At 35.6% G+C, this 15,749-nt stretch overlaps 1 protein-coding gene across 7 annotated transcripts in view; it reads right to left on the reverse strand.

Annotated features, from left to right (window-relative positions):
• axo (axotactin) overlaps positions 1–15,749 on the reverse strand; it is a 927,649-nt gene that overhangs the window by 609,689 nt on the left and 302,211 nt on the right. For all 7 annotated transcript variants that reach the window (XM_090410025.1, XM_090410024.1, XM_090410023.1 and 4 more), the window contains one exon: positions 8,729–8,838. In XM_090410025.1, the coding sequence (XP_090266151.1) occupies positions 8,729–8,838 (110 nt within the window). The remainder of the gene's footprint in view (positions 1–8,728; positions 8,839–15,749) is intronic.

The following is a 15,749-nucleotide window of genomic DNA, read 5'->3' on the forward strand; positions in this document are numbered from 1 at the left end:
GTCTGGTTTGATGTATGCAGAAGTGACTGATGATTTTTTGAGTTGTTTTGGGATTATATCCATTTAGGATGGCTGTATTTTTGATAACTTCTAATTCCTGGTTTAAAGATTCTTCAGAAGAGCAGAATTTATGTGCTCTGGAAACTAGTGATTTAATAATGCCAGATTTCTGAGATGGATGATGAGCAGAAGAATTGTGAATGTAGCGACCTGAGAATGTAGGCTTGCGAAAGACGGAAGTGGCGATGGAACCGTCTTCTTTTCTTTTGATGTGTAAATCCAAAAAAGAGATACCCTGTGGCGATTCTTTTTCTAACGTAAAGTTGATGCGATGATGAAGAAGGTTAATTTTATCTAGAAACAGTTGTAATTCAGGTTCGGGATGATTCATACTGCAAATACGTCATCGACATATCTTAACCAAATTTTTGGTTTGGGTTCAAAAGTGAATATTTTTTCCTCGAGGTGTTCTAGAAACAAATTTGCTAGGTTTGGTGATAAAGGAGATCCCTGTTCCTTCCTCTTGCTTGTAAATTTGACCTTTCCCGGTGAAGTAACCTGATGCAATAACAAACTTGAACAATTCAACTGAATTACAACTGTTTCTAGATAAAAATTCACAAGTTTCCAGAGCACACAAATTCTGCTCCTCTGAAGAATCTTTAAACCAAGAATTAGAAGTTATCAAAAATACAGCCATCCTAAATGGATATAATCCCAAAACAACTCAAAAAATCATTAGTCACTTCTGCATACATCAAACCAGACAGGAAGAAGTGCATAGGATTCTCATACCTTATGTTAAAGGCATCTCAGAACGTCTTTCTAAAATTATGAAGAAATACAATTTTGCCACTACTTACAAACCTATCAACCAAATTTACAACTTATTACCTTCTCCTAAGGACAAATTCTCACCCTTGATGTTACCTGGTGTTTATGAGATTCCATGCTCATGCAAATTATCTTACTTTGGACAGACAGGTAGGTCTGTTCAGAAACGCATCTCGGAACATCAAGACCACATTCGTCTTCTTAAACCGCAGAAATCTGGCCTCTCTCAACACGGAATTGAAAATCCAAACCATAGGATCCATTGGGAAAAGGCTAAACTTTTACATAGATCTTTATTTAAACATGAACGTTTATACAAAGAAAGTTCTGAAGCCCTACTACACAGACCAAACCTAAACTGCAACGACGTTCTTACCATTCCTAAAGTATGGGATATTAAAGCGTTATCAGAAAAAATCAACAGAATCCTACAATATTATAACTCAATGCCACCTTTAAACCACCCACTAAACTTAAAAATATATTCAACTCCTCTAAGGATCCTCTCCTCCCATTAGCACATCCTGGAGTCTATTGCATCCGCTGCAGCTGTAACGTACCATACATTGGTGAAACAGGACGGACAATTCCTATACGCAAGAAAGAACACATTAGACACATTAAATATAACCATTATGGTGAAGCAGGCCTCTCAGACCACGCACTCAACACCTTACACCAAATCAACTGGAAAAGCACCCGCATAAAAACCTGGTACGAAAGGAAATTTAAAGAAGCCTGCGAAATCCTGATAAACCACCCAAATATCAACAACAAAGATGGCATGAAAATTCCAAGGATCTGGATGGCACACATTTAGCCTACCTAATGTATAAGATCCAGCATAAGTCAGGACTCTAGCCAATCTTCAGCTAGTATTAGAAACCATTCCATACCAACTGGCTGGAATGTGTATATGATGTTAATATATGTATATAGATAGATACCAGTTGTTGTGCCCAATGTATTTCTACAACCAACAGATAACACTAATAATAGGACTTTAGCGTTGATGTATAATTTTTTTTTTTATTATTTATATATATATATATATATATATATTTTTTTTTTTCCACTAGAGGTCAGGCCAACAATTGTTGTAGTGGTTGGTGAGTGTCTTTAACAAACTAGTTTGATTGTAGTTAGCTTGTTTTCTGTATATAGTTGTATGCTCCAGAAGATGATCTTGACATAAAGGTCGAAACGTCGAATGTATATTTTAGTTATATTAAACTAAAGTTTTTATTCAAACACGGTAGTTGTCTCCATAATTTTCAAAAATGCATGCATCCTGCAATGTTGATATTTTATCTGGAGGGTGACAGTTGTTTCGTGGATGACAATGCTACTGTTCACCATGCTAGAATTATTCAGCAATGTTCAGCAAGCATGACAGTGACCTACCCCATCTTAACTGGCCACCACAAAGCCCAAATATGAACCACCATTGAGAATTTATGGGATATGTTACAGGAAACAGATTTGGGAACAAAGTCCTCTTCCATGTCAGTAAAAGGACTGTCTGGTGAATGCCTGGTATGTTGCAGTCATAGATAGAATCCAACACCTTGTGGATTCCATGCCAACCCACATATGTGCTATAATTCAGGCTAAAGAAGCTCCAATGCGGTATTAAATAAAAGTTTCTAATTCAGTGGCTGGTGTGTGTACACACTGCTGCTCCCTATCTAATCCCATCTGTTTCAATTTAGGTACTAGCTTGTCATGTGGCAGTCAATCAAAGGCATTTGAAAAATCCAAGTACACCACCATATATCATCATCATCAATTTCCTCACATGTACCCTTAAGGGGTGTAGAGAATATGATACTACTACATGAAAAATTTACATCATTACTAACTTCCTATCTACAAATTTCCTCCAAATCAGTCTGTTACTTGTCAAGACTCCAACATTATCAGATCTAAGGCACTTTGTACCGCATCAATCTACCTATATCTTGTTCTTCCTCTGGGTCGTTTTTCTGCCAACCTGGCAGAGAACACTTGTTTTGCTAATCTTTCGTCGCCCATTCTGTTTAAGTGACCATACCACCTGAGATTAGCTCTGCTGATGCATTCCTGGATGCTGACAATGTCAAGTTCTTAACTAATATCTTCGTTTTTAATATAATATTGCCATTGATGCCATCTGTTTATACTTCTAATCTTTCTCAGGACTCTAGTATCTGCGGTCTCTAGTCTTTGGTCAAGTGTTTTACTTCTGACCCAGCTCTCAGATCCATAAGTTAAAACTAGTTTGAATCTGTCTTGTATACAGCTAATTTAGTGTTCCAACTAATTTCTCTCTTATTGCATATGAATTTATTCAATTAACTTCCTACATACCAGCTTTGTTGATTCGGTTGTCTATTTCCATGTTTAATTTACCATCGTCAGTAAAAATCATGCCTAAGTAGCTAAAATGTTTTACTTGTTTTCCACAGGTTCCTCGTTCACAATACAGTCGACATTTTCAACAATTCTACCTATTTTCAGTGTCTTTGTCTTTTTAATGCTGACCTTCATACCATATCTATTACAACAGTTTTTCAATTTATTCAGAAAATCTTGCAAACTTGTAGCAGATTTATTTAGAATTATAACATCGTCCGCATAAAGCAAAGAGCTGACATTAACATCTCCAATTTTGATATCATGTTTAATACCACTTTCCTTCATAATGTGATCCATATAGATAATGAATAACAGAGGGGATAATGTACATCCTTGTCTCAGACCAGATTTAACATTAAACCATCTTCCTGTACTTCCTTCAATTCTAACTGCTGACTCACAACTCAAATAAAGACTAAGCATTGCTTGCTTGATATAATGCCCCATTGACACTATATAACTGTAGCGTATTGAATAGCTTCTCTCTTGACACCTTGTCATATGCCTTTTCAAGATCGAAAAAACTTAAATACGGATCTTTGTTATATTCCCATGCTTTCTCAACTATTTGTTGTAAAGTGAAGATCTGATCCCGAAAGCCTCTATTTGGCCTGAATCCAGCTTGTTCTTAACCAAGCTTTTCTTCCACAATTCTTCTCAACTGTTTCTCAAGTATACTTGCATAGATCTTGCCAGGAACACTCAGTAGGGAAATACCTCTGTAATTCTCACATTCAATTTTATTTCCCTTTTTATATATGGGTACTATTAGAGCTGCACTCCAATCATCGGGAATTCGTCCCTCTGTCCAGGCTTTCTGAACTATGCAGTGCAGCCACTGTAAGACTTTAATATCACCATACTTCAGCATTTCTGGTTAAATATCATCTACTCCTGCTGCCTTTCCACATTTCAAGCCTTAGATGGCATTTTCTACTTCAAGTATGGATATGTATTCCTGACTGCATGCCTGTTGAGTATTTTTTACCACTGTGCTATCACTGCTTGTTTCATTTAGCAATTTTTCAAAGTAATTATTCCATATTTCAAGGATATCTTTTTCTCCTGTTTTCATGTCACCTTTATCATCTCTAACTCCTTTTACAGGACTCTTTCCTCCATTTCTAAGCTTCTTCAACAACCTCCAGAATATCTTACCACCTTCTTGATATTTATTTTCTATGTTCTTGCCAAAGTCCTCCTATGACTTTTGTTTAGCTAGTTTTACACAGTGTTTCGCTTTCTTACATTTGTCTCTGTATTCTCGAAGAGCAAAAGCTGACTTATTTGCCAGGAACTTTTGATATGATTTCTTCTTTCCTTCACTGCCTCTTTAACTTGCTGTGTCCACCATGGTGTTCTGATTTTTCTATCCTTGCAGACAACCTCACCACATGCCTCTCTGCCTGAATCAATCAGGGTTTTCTTCAAGGCTTGCAACTGAATCTCCAAGGTTTGGTTCCTGTTCTCACACTCTTTCATTTCTTCTTCAATAATCTTTGTGTATTTTAGTCTACAGTTCACATCTGAGAGCTGCTCAACTTTTATTCGCTTTAAAACTTGCTTACATGTTATTCTTTTCAATATGAAATTCAATTTTATCCTGCTCAAGACTAAATAGTGATCACTTCCAATTTCAAATCCTCTGTATACTCTGGTGTACTGCACCAGGGAGAAAACATCGCTATCAACAATAACAGTCAATGAAACTTTTCTTATTCCTTGCCGCTTCTCTCCATGTGAATTTGTGCACATTTTTATGTTGGAACATGGTGTTAGTAATAACCAGTCCATGTTCTGAGCAGAAATCCAACAGGTATTTGCCATTATTATTAGCTTTGCTCTTTTCTCCAAATTTTCCCAAAATATTTTTGTATGTATGACAATCAGTTCCTACTCTGCTATTTAGATCTCCCAACAAGGACCAACTTTTCCATTTCCATTGTGTCAGTTGCTTTTTCTAAAGCATCAAAAAATTCCTCCACTTCTACCTTAGTAGAACCTTCTGTGGGACCATAGGCACAAATAAGTCTCATTGTCCAGTTCCCCATTCTGATATTTGCCCACATCACTCTACTCGAGATTGCCTGCCATTAAAGAAGATTATCCTCGTATTTTGTGTTTAATATTATGGCTACTCCTTCTTTTCCTTGATTGTCATTGCCTGAATATAACATTTTGTATTTATTGCTCAGAAAGATCTCACCAGTTTTTGTCTTTTTTGTTTCAGTCACCCCTATTATGTCAATCTGGTACTTATCTAATTCCTCCGCTACTCCATTTCTTTGCCATTCAGGCTTCTTATGTTGATAGTACCGATCTTTAACTCTGGTGATGTTGAGTTGGGGTGTGCTTTCAGATTTGTTCCAGTAACTGACTTTTCACTGTTCACCCTAGTTCCCTGGGGAAAACGATGGGGGGCCTTGTTTAACTGGGCAACACCCCAGCTGGCATGAAATTTTGTCATGTTGTACCATCATTTTCTATATTGGTTTAAGCCAATAGAAATACAATTTGGTCGGCTAAATCCCAAATTGCCAGCCCATCCTGGTTCTTTCAGTATCCAGGTAGATACCCAACAGGGTGCACCACGAGAAGGTGAGGATTGGACATTAGGTCAGAAGCTCTGGTCGGTTCTCTGCATTCCTTTAAAGGCTAGGTAGAGGTCTCCTCTCAGTTATACAGCTTTGACCCTTAAACACCCCACCACCATATATGCCTCTCCTTTATCAAGTTAATTTGTCATGTCGTAATATGCAAACAGATTGCTGAAACATAACTTCCCCCTATCAAACCCATGCTGATCATCATAAAGAATACTGCTATTATCAACCCACTTCTGAATCTTAGTCCTCACCAACTTTTCTAATAACTTAACAACAACCTCAGACACACAGGTTGGCCTATAATTTGTAGTTTTAGTCTTACTCCCTCCCAACACTTTTTGTGTAGTGAACAATTTTTCCTTCCTTCCATTCCTTTAAGACTTGCCCTGTTGCAAGATTCAAGTTAAATTGCTGTGCCAAAGGTGTCATTAATTACATACAGCATTCCCTCAAGACATGCAGTGATATAAGTGATATACTGTCAAATCCCACTGCCTTATTAATATCAAGTTTACTTAATTCCTCTTATACTTCCTGCTCATTAACCATTAGTCACTCCTCTGCCATATCCCTCTATACTCCAGCTTCTCTTCATGTTGTCATCAAAGGATGAAATACACTGATAAACTGATCTATTGAATAATTCAACTATGTCCTCCACACTAGTTACCAATCTGTCAGTGTCATCAACTAGTATCATCCTCTCATAGTCATTTTTAATTTAACTTGCCACATATCAAAAGAAATCTTGATTGGCTAACTTCTCATACTGCACTTTTGCTACCTTTACCAACTTAGTTACCTTCCTAGCTGCTCTTTGTACTCTTCATGCAACTGCTTTCTTCTTCCAGATTTCATGCTTAATCTCTTCATTCATCCATTTTACTCTTACCTTGTTTTGTCTTTTCAATTTTAGGATATACTCAGGCATTGCTGCTGTTAAAATTTTGTGATTAATGCCCACACAGCATCTATAACCTTCCCACTCAACTTCTCTTTCCACACTATAGCTCCCAGTTGTCTCCTAAGCTTTCCATAATCATCAGCCTTGTAGTTCCACATATATCCCTATTTTATAGAAGTTCTCATGTGACTGCTGCAACCCAGGTGATCACTTCATGATCACACTTGCCAACTTGGAAAGATTAGACACTTCATTCATAATCACATTCTCTGATGATATAACTAGATCTAAGACTCTTACTCCTCATGTGCCCTCTATTACACACTAAGATTGCTATCCTTTAAGAACTTGAAAAATTCATTCTCCTTATTCCCTGATGCTATCTCTTCATTCCAAACAATATTGCCATAGTTGAAATGACTGCCCTTTGCTTGTTCACTACGCCAAGTTGCCTATACAATTGTTTATCTCCACCTTCCACATTTTCTGGACTGTAGTAACACTCCACCAAATATCTCATTCTATCAACCTCCACTTCACACCACACTGCTTCAAAACCACTGCCACTTTTTTTATTCTTGCATCTCAACCTTGTGGAGATAATTCTCCTGCTATCATCGGTAGCAGTCCTCTCCCTTCTTGCCTTTCCTATCTTCACGAAAAATGTCATATCCCTCTTCTATTCCCATCAAGATGTCATTCTCATCCAACCATGTTTCACTTATTCCAACTATTTTTTCAATGACATTTACTCAATCATCGCAACAATTTCATCTTCCTTATATCTGATATCCTGGCATTCCTAAATAAACATAATAATTCATTTCTTGCTCTATAACTAGTCCTACTCATGCTGTCCCCATCTGCGAATTTCCCTTACCTGCTCCTGTCTGTTCATCTTCTACCCACATTTAAAAAACCAAGGAAGTAGAGGACTTTTTGAAGCACTGATATTTAAAAATTAATAAGGTAAACATTTAAAATGAATAAATGTATCAATATATATATATATATATATATATATATACAGGGTGTTCGGGATAAATTTGACATATTTATAATTAATTATATTTTTCCGTAAGTTACATGTATTAACACACACTTCTCTTCATTTAAAAGTTTGGACCCTTCTTCATTCATATACAAGATGTCAGAAAGGATGGATAGCTGGAACCCACCTGAATCATGGAAGAGAATAACTTGTATCATGATGATTCGTGCCCGCCATCAAAATAAGGATATTACGACTGCTGCCCAATGCTCCCTGAATACAGTAAAAACAATCAGGCATGAACTAGAGACTTGCAATGGTGACTACGAGGATGTAGCAAGAAGAAAGATCCCTAGCAGACGATCTGATTGCGTTCGTACAGCAGAATTCCTCGCAAATCTGCAGGAACAGGTGTTGAAGAACCCTGGCATTGGAATTCGGGCTTTATTCGTGGAGTTGCTAACTGTAGTCAAGCCCTGGATAACAAGGGTAGCCAATGGTAGGCCGTATGTATGGCAGCAGGATTCGGCCCCTTGCCACACCTCTGGGAAAAGTCAAAAATGGTTGTCTGAAAATTTCTACGACTTCACCAGTCCAAATGTTTGGCCTCCAAACTCCCCAGACCTTAACCCCATGGATTATTTTGTATGGGGCGCAGTTGAAAAAGACACCAATCGCACTTCTAGTAATACAAAAGCCCAGTTAATGGATAAAATTAAAACAGTTTTTGCGGCCCTTCCCAGGGAGACTGTAGCATCAGCTTGTTCGAGGTTCCGAAGCAGAATTGAAGCTGTGATCGATGCTAATGGTGGTTATTTTGAGTAAATCTTGTTGATAGTATTGTAATTAACTCTGCCTGTAATGTTTTTTTTGTCAATTCATTAAATTTAATAGATACAAAGAAGATTTTCTTTTTCCTTACGAAACTGTCAAATTTATCCCGAACACCCTGTATATTACTTAATTTTAATAAATTAATATACATAAATGACTAACCCTTGGTCATATTATAAATAGAAGTTCCTAGCACTATTTGACCTGTAAATTCTACAGCAGGATAGTTGGATTCTGCAACATATTTGAAATCCACTTCAAGGACTGCTTTTCTGTTAGAGCACATAAGAAAATATCTTGATTACTAAAATATCAATCTTTTTCTCATCTATAAGATTATATAAAGAAACGAAAATGACTCGACTTTTTTTTTCTTTTCCAAACAATGCAAAATCATATACAATAGCATAATACATTACTACTTTGGGGTGCTCAAGTTCAAATGATCAAAAATCAAATAGTTGCATATCAAGTTTTCCTGAATTTGCATATACTCTGTAACAGGAAGAGGGGTGGGAGTTTATCAATCAATACTCGCTCTTATTTGGTTACAAACAATGATAGATATAATTGGATATAGTCCTTTGTGCAGTATGAACATTTTATTTAACTTTTCATTCACTGTATTTTGTTTCCAATCCATTTTATCCTTCATTATGGAAATCATGTCTTTCTTCACAGTGCCAAACAGTTTTAGAATCATTCAGTATATGAAATGCTAGAATATTTTATTCCTTCTAAGTAAAACATTCTTCTTCTTCCCATAGTCCATAATAAAACTGTAGGACAAATATCAGGAAATATTCCTTATAAAAAATGTTGCAGTCAGTTCTTGATTGACAATTAACTTGGAGCTCTGTAAATGAAGAATTTTTTATAACGCATCCAGTCTAAACTAAACATATTTGGTCATTTATATAATTCAAATACAACTTATTTATTAATTACGACCATTTACAAAAAACAAAACTACATTAGAGGCTACCAGTTTCGCCAGCAAACTGTCTGGCTTTTTCAAGGCATTCACGGAGACATGAAAACTAGTAAATGCAAATTGAAAGGAACATAAAAAATGTTGTAAACCAACTAGTAGCTAAGGTTACACATTCGCATGACAGAGAGGACTTATTATTCTTATTTATTATCATGCATGCGTGTTTGTTGTAAACGTGTAATGTAATTACTGTAGTTCAGATTGATTTAGAGAGAGGATCAGGTTTTTCCACGAACTGTTTAGGATTGCACCCTGATTTCTGTTGAGGTTTCCATCGGTTATTGACACTATTGTGGCTTCCTTGAATAAACAATGTCTGTAGTCGTCATCCAGATATGGCATGGAACTGTTTTGCCACTCTATCGTGTGGTTAGATGTACAGAAATGATGTGCTAAGCCGGAAGAGATACTTCTGTTGTGGTTTACATCACCAACATGTTCATTTTGTCTGATTTCTAAACTCCGTGAAGTTTGTCCGATGTAGGCAAGATCACAGGAGCAAGGAATATAATATACTCCTGGATATTTGTAGAAAGGTACCTTATCTTTTGGGGATCCTAAAACTTGTCTGATGCTGGTGGTTGGTTTGAAGACCACTCTGATGTTGTAGGCTCTTAGTATTCCTGTTATTTGATAAGAAATTGACTTGATGAAAGGGATCACTACAGTAAAAATGTGCTGGGAGCGTGATTCTTCTTGTCTGGGGTTGTCATCACCGTATAGATATTTTTTGATGATGTTTTGAGAATATCCATTTTGTGATAATGTATTGGCTATTAGTGAGAGTTCAGTCTGTGTATCCTCCTCTTCTGATATAAACTTTCTGGCCCTATGTTTCAACATGTGGATAATGTTCAGTTTGTGTATCTTGTGATGGTTTGAAGTATAATGAAGATATCTTCCAGTATCTGTGGGCTTTCTGTAAATAGATAATTTGAAATTATTTCATTGTTTCTTTATCAAGATGTCTAAAAAATGCAGTTGGTTATTGTTTTCCACTTCTAGAGTGAATTTTATCTTGTTATATATTGAGTTGATTTTATCGACAAATGATTTTAGGTTTTCTAAGCTGTCCTGCCACATAATGAAGATATCGTTAACATATCTCCATCATGTAGATAGTCTAGGGGAGATTGTGGTGAGAATTTCTTTTTCAAGTTTTTCCATGAAAAGGTCTGCACAAGATGGTGATAGTGGGCTTCCCATTACTAGGCCTTCTAATTGTTGGTATATGGTGTTGTTAACCTTGAAGAAATTAGACTGAAGGCAGTGTCTAAACATCTGTGTGATGTCTAGAGGGAAGAGATCTTGGAAGATGTTTATTACCTCTTCTACTGGTACATTGGTGAAAAGGGATACAACATCTAGACTGGCTAACATGTCTGTTGGTGCAATCTTAATGGCTTGGAGTTTATTTACAAAATGTTGACTATTCTTGATATAGGATTCTGTTGATCTTATTTTATTATTTAATAAGTTTGCAAGATGCTTTGCCAAAAAGTACGTAGGTGATGATCTTCCATCAACGATTGGACAGAGAGGTATATCCTGTTTATGTATTTTAGGTGTCCCATATAGTCTTGGATGATAGGATGTGAGGATTTTAGTGTTCTCTTCACTTCTTCTGGCCAAATGTTACAATATTTTGATTAGTTGGTTTGTTTCATTATGATTTTTTATTGTGGGGTCGCTGTCTAGGATCTTATAGGTGGAGTTGCCTGATAGTAATACGTTTAACTTATCATAATAATCTTTAGAGTTAAGGATAACTGTAGAATTTCCCTTAATAGCCTTTGTAATAATAATATCTTTGTTTTTCTTCAAGTTGAAAATTGCCTTTCTATCATAAGGAGACGTATTGAGAATAGGTTGTTTGGCTTTGGCTAGGATTATCGTACTTTTGAATCTAATAGTGTTTGCTACGTTCTGCGGTAGTGGATATAGGCCTTTTTCAATTCTACACATGAAATCCATTTTAGGAATGTGTTTGGGCATAATCGCAAAGTTAAAACCTTTTTTTGAGAATGTCAGATTAATTTTTTGCGAGACTATGATTTGACAAATTCAAAATCACTTTGTCGTCCGGGAGGTTGTTTTGTGTCCGATATTTTTTCTTGTAAAGTTCATAGAATTTTGTAATTTGTTTGTCCTTATAAAGTTTGAAAGTTTTTTCATAACTGCGTTGTATCATTTGATCAAATTGATTCCATATGGTATATTCTAAATTGTTAGAAATGTCATCAAATAACTTGCAGCAATTAATATCACTTTTATTTAGTTCGTATCTCGTGTGTTGAATCCTTTCTCTCACAAGCACCAATGACGTGCATAGATAAATTTTTTCAACTGATATAGAGTTGATATGACCTCTGACTATGAGGAACTTTGGGATGACTGAGAATTCCCTGCAACTTTTTAGGTGGTTCAAAAGTTTGGCCTTTCTGCATTTTTCTCTTTCCATGCATCGAACTTTATGTTTCCTTAAACTATTTAAACTAAACATATTTGGTTATTTATATAATTCAAATACAACTTATTTATTAATTACTGACCATTTACGAAAAACAAAACTACATTAGAGCCTGCCAGTTTCGGCAGCAAACTGTCTGGCTTTTTCAAGGCGTTTTCGGAGACATGAAAACTAGTAAATGCAAATTGAAAGGAACATAAAAAACGATGCAAACTAACTAGTAGTTAAGGTTACACATGACAGAGAGAGGACTTATTGTTCTTATTCATTATCACGCATGCGTGTTTGTTGTAAACATGTAATGTGATTACTGGCTAGCTGTAGTTCAGATTGATTTAGAGAGAGGATCAGGTTTTTCCACGAGTCAACATTTTGTAAATAAACTCCAAGCCATTAAGATTGCACCAACAGACATGTTAGCCAGTCTAGATGTTGTATCCCTTTTCACCAATGTACCAGTAGAAGAAGTAATAAACATCATCCAAGATCTCATTCCTCTAGACATGACACAGATGGTTAGACACTGCCGTCAGTCTAATTTCTTCAAGGTTAACAACACCATATACCAACAATTAGAAGGCCTAGCAATGGGAAGCCCACTATCACCATCTTGTGCAGACCTTTTCATGGAAAAACTTGAAAAAGAAATTCTCTCCACAATCTCCCGTAGACCATCTACATGGTGGAGATATGTTGATGATATCTTCATTATATGGCAAGGCAGCTTAGAAAACCTAAAATCGTTTGTGGATAAAATCAATTCAATACATAACAAGATAAAATTCACTCTGGAAGTGGAAAACAACAACCAACTGCATTTTTTAGACATCTTGATAAAGAAACAATCAAATAGTGTCAAATTATCTATTCATAGAAAGCCTACAGATACTGGAAGATATCTTCATTATACTTCAAACCATCACAAGACATACAAACTGAGCATTATCCACATGTTGAAACATAGGGCCAGAAAGTTTATATCAGAAGAGGAGGATACACAGACTGAACTCTCACTAATAGCCAATACATTATCGCAAAATGGATATCCTCAAAACATCATCAAAAAATATCTATACGGTAATAACAACCCCAGACTAGAAGAATCACGCTCCCAGCACATTTCTACTATAGTGATCCCTTTCATCAAGTCAATTTCTTATCAAATAGCAAGAATACTAAGAGCCTACAACATCAGAGTGATCTTCAAACCAACCACCAGCATCAGACAAGTTTTAGGATCCCCAAAAGATAAGGTACCTTTCTACAAATATCCAGGAGTATATTATATTCCTTGCTCCTGTGATCTTGCCTACATCGGACAAACTTCACGGAGTTTAGAAATCAGACAAAAAGAACATGTTGGTGATGTAAACCACAACAGAAGTATCTCTTCCGACTTAGCACATCATTTCTGTACATCTAACCACACGATAGAGTGGCAAAACAGCTCCATGACATATCTGGATGACGACTACAGACAATGTTTATTCAAGGAAGCCACAATAGTGTCAATAACCGATGGAAATCAGGGTGCAATCCTAAACAGTTCGTGGAAAAACCTGATCCTCTCTCTAAATCAATCTGAACTACAGCTAGCCAGTAATCACATTACACGTTTACAACAAACACGCATGCGTGATAATGAATAAGAACAATAAGTCCTCTCTGTCATGCGAACGTGTGACCTTAGCTACTAGTTGGTTTACAACATTTTATATGTTCCTTTCAATTTGCATTTACTAGTTTTAATGTCTCGGTAAACACCTTGAAAAAGCCAGACAGTTTGTTGGCGAAACTGGTAGGCTCTCTAATGTAGTTTTGTTTTTCGTAAATGGTCAGTAATTAATAAATAAGTTGTATTTGAATGTATTCAGTCTATTCTGAGTATTTCTCTTTTTCGAGTTTTGGCATAAATCCTTCAACAAACTTTCATTAGGAGGTCATAAGATCCTCAAATATGGCTAAGCCACATGAATCACTCTTAACAAAAGAACTTCTGAATTTGTGATACAATCAGTGGATGGTATTTTTAGGAGATGTCTATAATAACTCATTTCAAATGTCAGAAATTTCTTTTCATCTTCTTTTGAGAATCCATGTTTCAGTTCCATGGAGGAGTACTGAATAAATGTACCAACAAGTTGTAATATTTATAACTGTTACCTCACTGCGGTTTTAGTTTTTGGAGTGCTGTTGTTGCTTTTGCAATTTTAGTTCTAATATCCTAATTTAGTTCTAATTTAGCACCCTGTGGCTTCTGGCACTTTTTGAAGTTGACATCAATGATTAAGGTAAAGTATTTTGTATCAATATTGTATTGATAACGGCCACAACAATGTGCCTAAAAGAACAAAAAAAGACTTCCAGAGCTGTTTCAAAAAGTGGCTGGAACATTAGGACAAGTGTCGTATGCCAGGCAAGCCAAGGAGACTACTTTTAAGGAGATTAAATGTAATCAAAAAAATTTATATTTTTTTGATTACATCTCATATCAGCTTAAAAAAAAAAACTTTATATGATCAATTGATTTTGGATTGAAATACATTAGAATCATCTAAATTAATTACAGTTAAAAAAAAAATTTGTCCATTGTATTTGGATGCCCCTTTATTCAACATCTTCACCAAGACTACTATTAGTACTGTATTTATAAGAAAGATCAATCATGTCACTGGCTAAAACCGTAACAATAATTTCATGGTAATGCCAGCAACATATCACTATCTTGTAAGGAGAAAACAGAAATGAGATATAAATAAAGGAACACACTGGCATGTATACTATTAGCACTCCAGTTTATGCTATATATATATATATATATATATATGTAATAAATTTTTAAAACTTGGGGATATTGTATATTAAGATAACCAAGTTATTTTATAAACTTGGTTATTTTAACTCCTAAAATTAAAATAAATTGTTTTTATTAAAAATAAAAACACCTTTTTGCAACTTCTATAGGTAAAGTTGATAAGGCTCCGTATTACTATAACCTTGGTATTTAGGGTCTAGCTACTCACTGAGGAGACCTCAAAAAAGGTTGAAACCGGTCTGGGTAGTGACCCCACCCATAATGCATTGCAGTATACATCTTCTAGTGAGATGTGCTTTACATTATGGGAAAATACTAAGAATAGTGATCAGAGCTTTACCTACCTTTACAATGAGTTGCCCTGGTGTTGCATCATCTTTAGACTTGAACTTTGTTTCAGGCAAAAACTTAATTGTTTGCATACTTGGGATTAGGAGTTAAAATAACCAAGTTTATAAAATAACTTGGTTATCCTAATATATATATATATATATATATATATATATATATAAAAGAAGGTGATCTTAATGGAAGATATATGAGAATATGGACTATTTGAAAGGAGACAGTGTATGATCAATAACTAGTTTGTGAAAGTGATCATGAGGTATTGATTTGGAAGATGGCCATGTGGGGAAAGATTTTTTGCAATCAAAAATGGATCAATGCAGAACTAAAGGTGGATAATTATAAAAATCTCTGCAGTCAACTTAAATTAATATTATGAGATAACCAGCTATGAAGAGAGGGCCTTTGACAGAGCATGGGAATTGGTTAAAAAATATCTGACACAGCTAATATGCAATGAACAAATAAGGCAGACATGAAATGAATGAATAATAAAATTAGTCGAGTAGTTTAGAAATAGAAGTTATGAGAAAGTATAAAACTGCAGACAATGGAC

This window comes from Typopeltis vanoorti, chromosome 20, assembly GCF_054136105.1.
Source record: "Typopeltis vanoorti isolate ZY-2024b chromosome 20, IOZ_Tvanoo_1.0, whole genome shotgun sequence".
Taxonomy (NCBI): domain Eukaryota; kingdom Metazoa; phylum Arthropoda; class Arachnida; order Uropygi; family Thelyphonidae; genus Typopeltis; species Typopeltis vanoorti.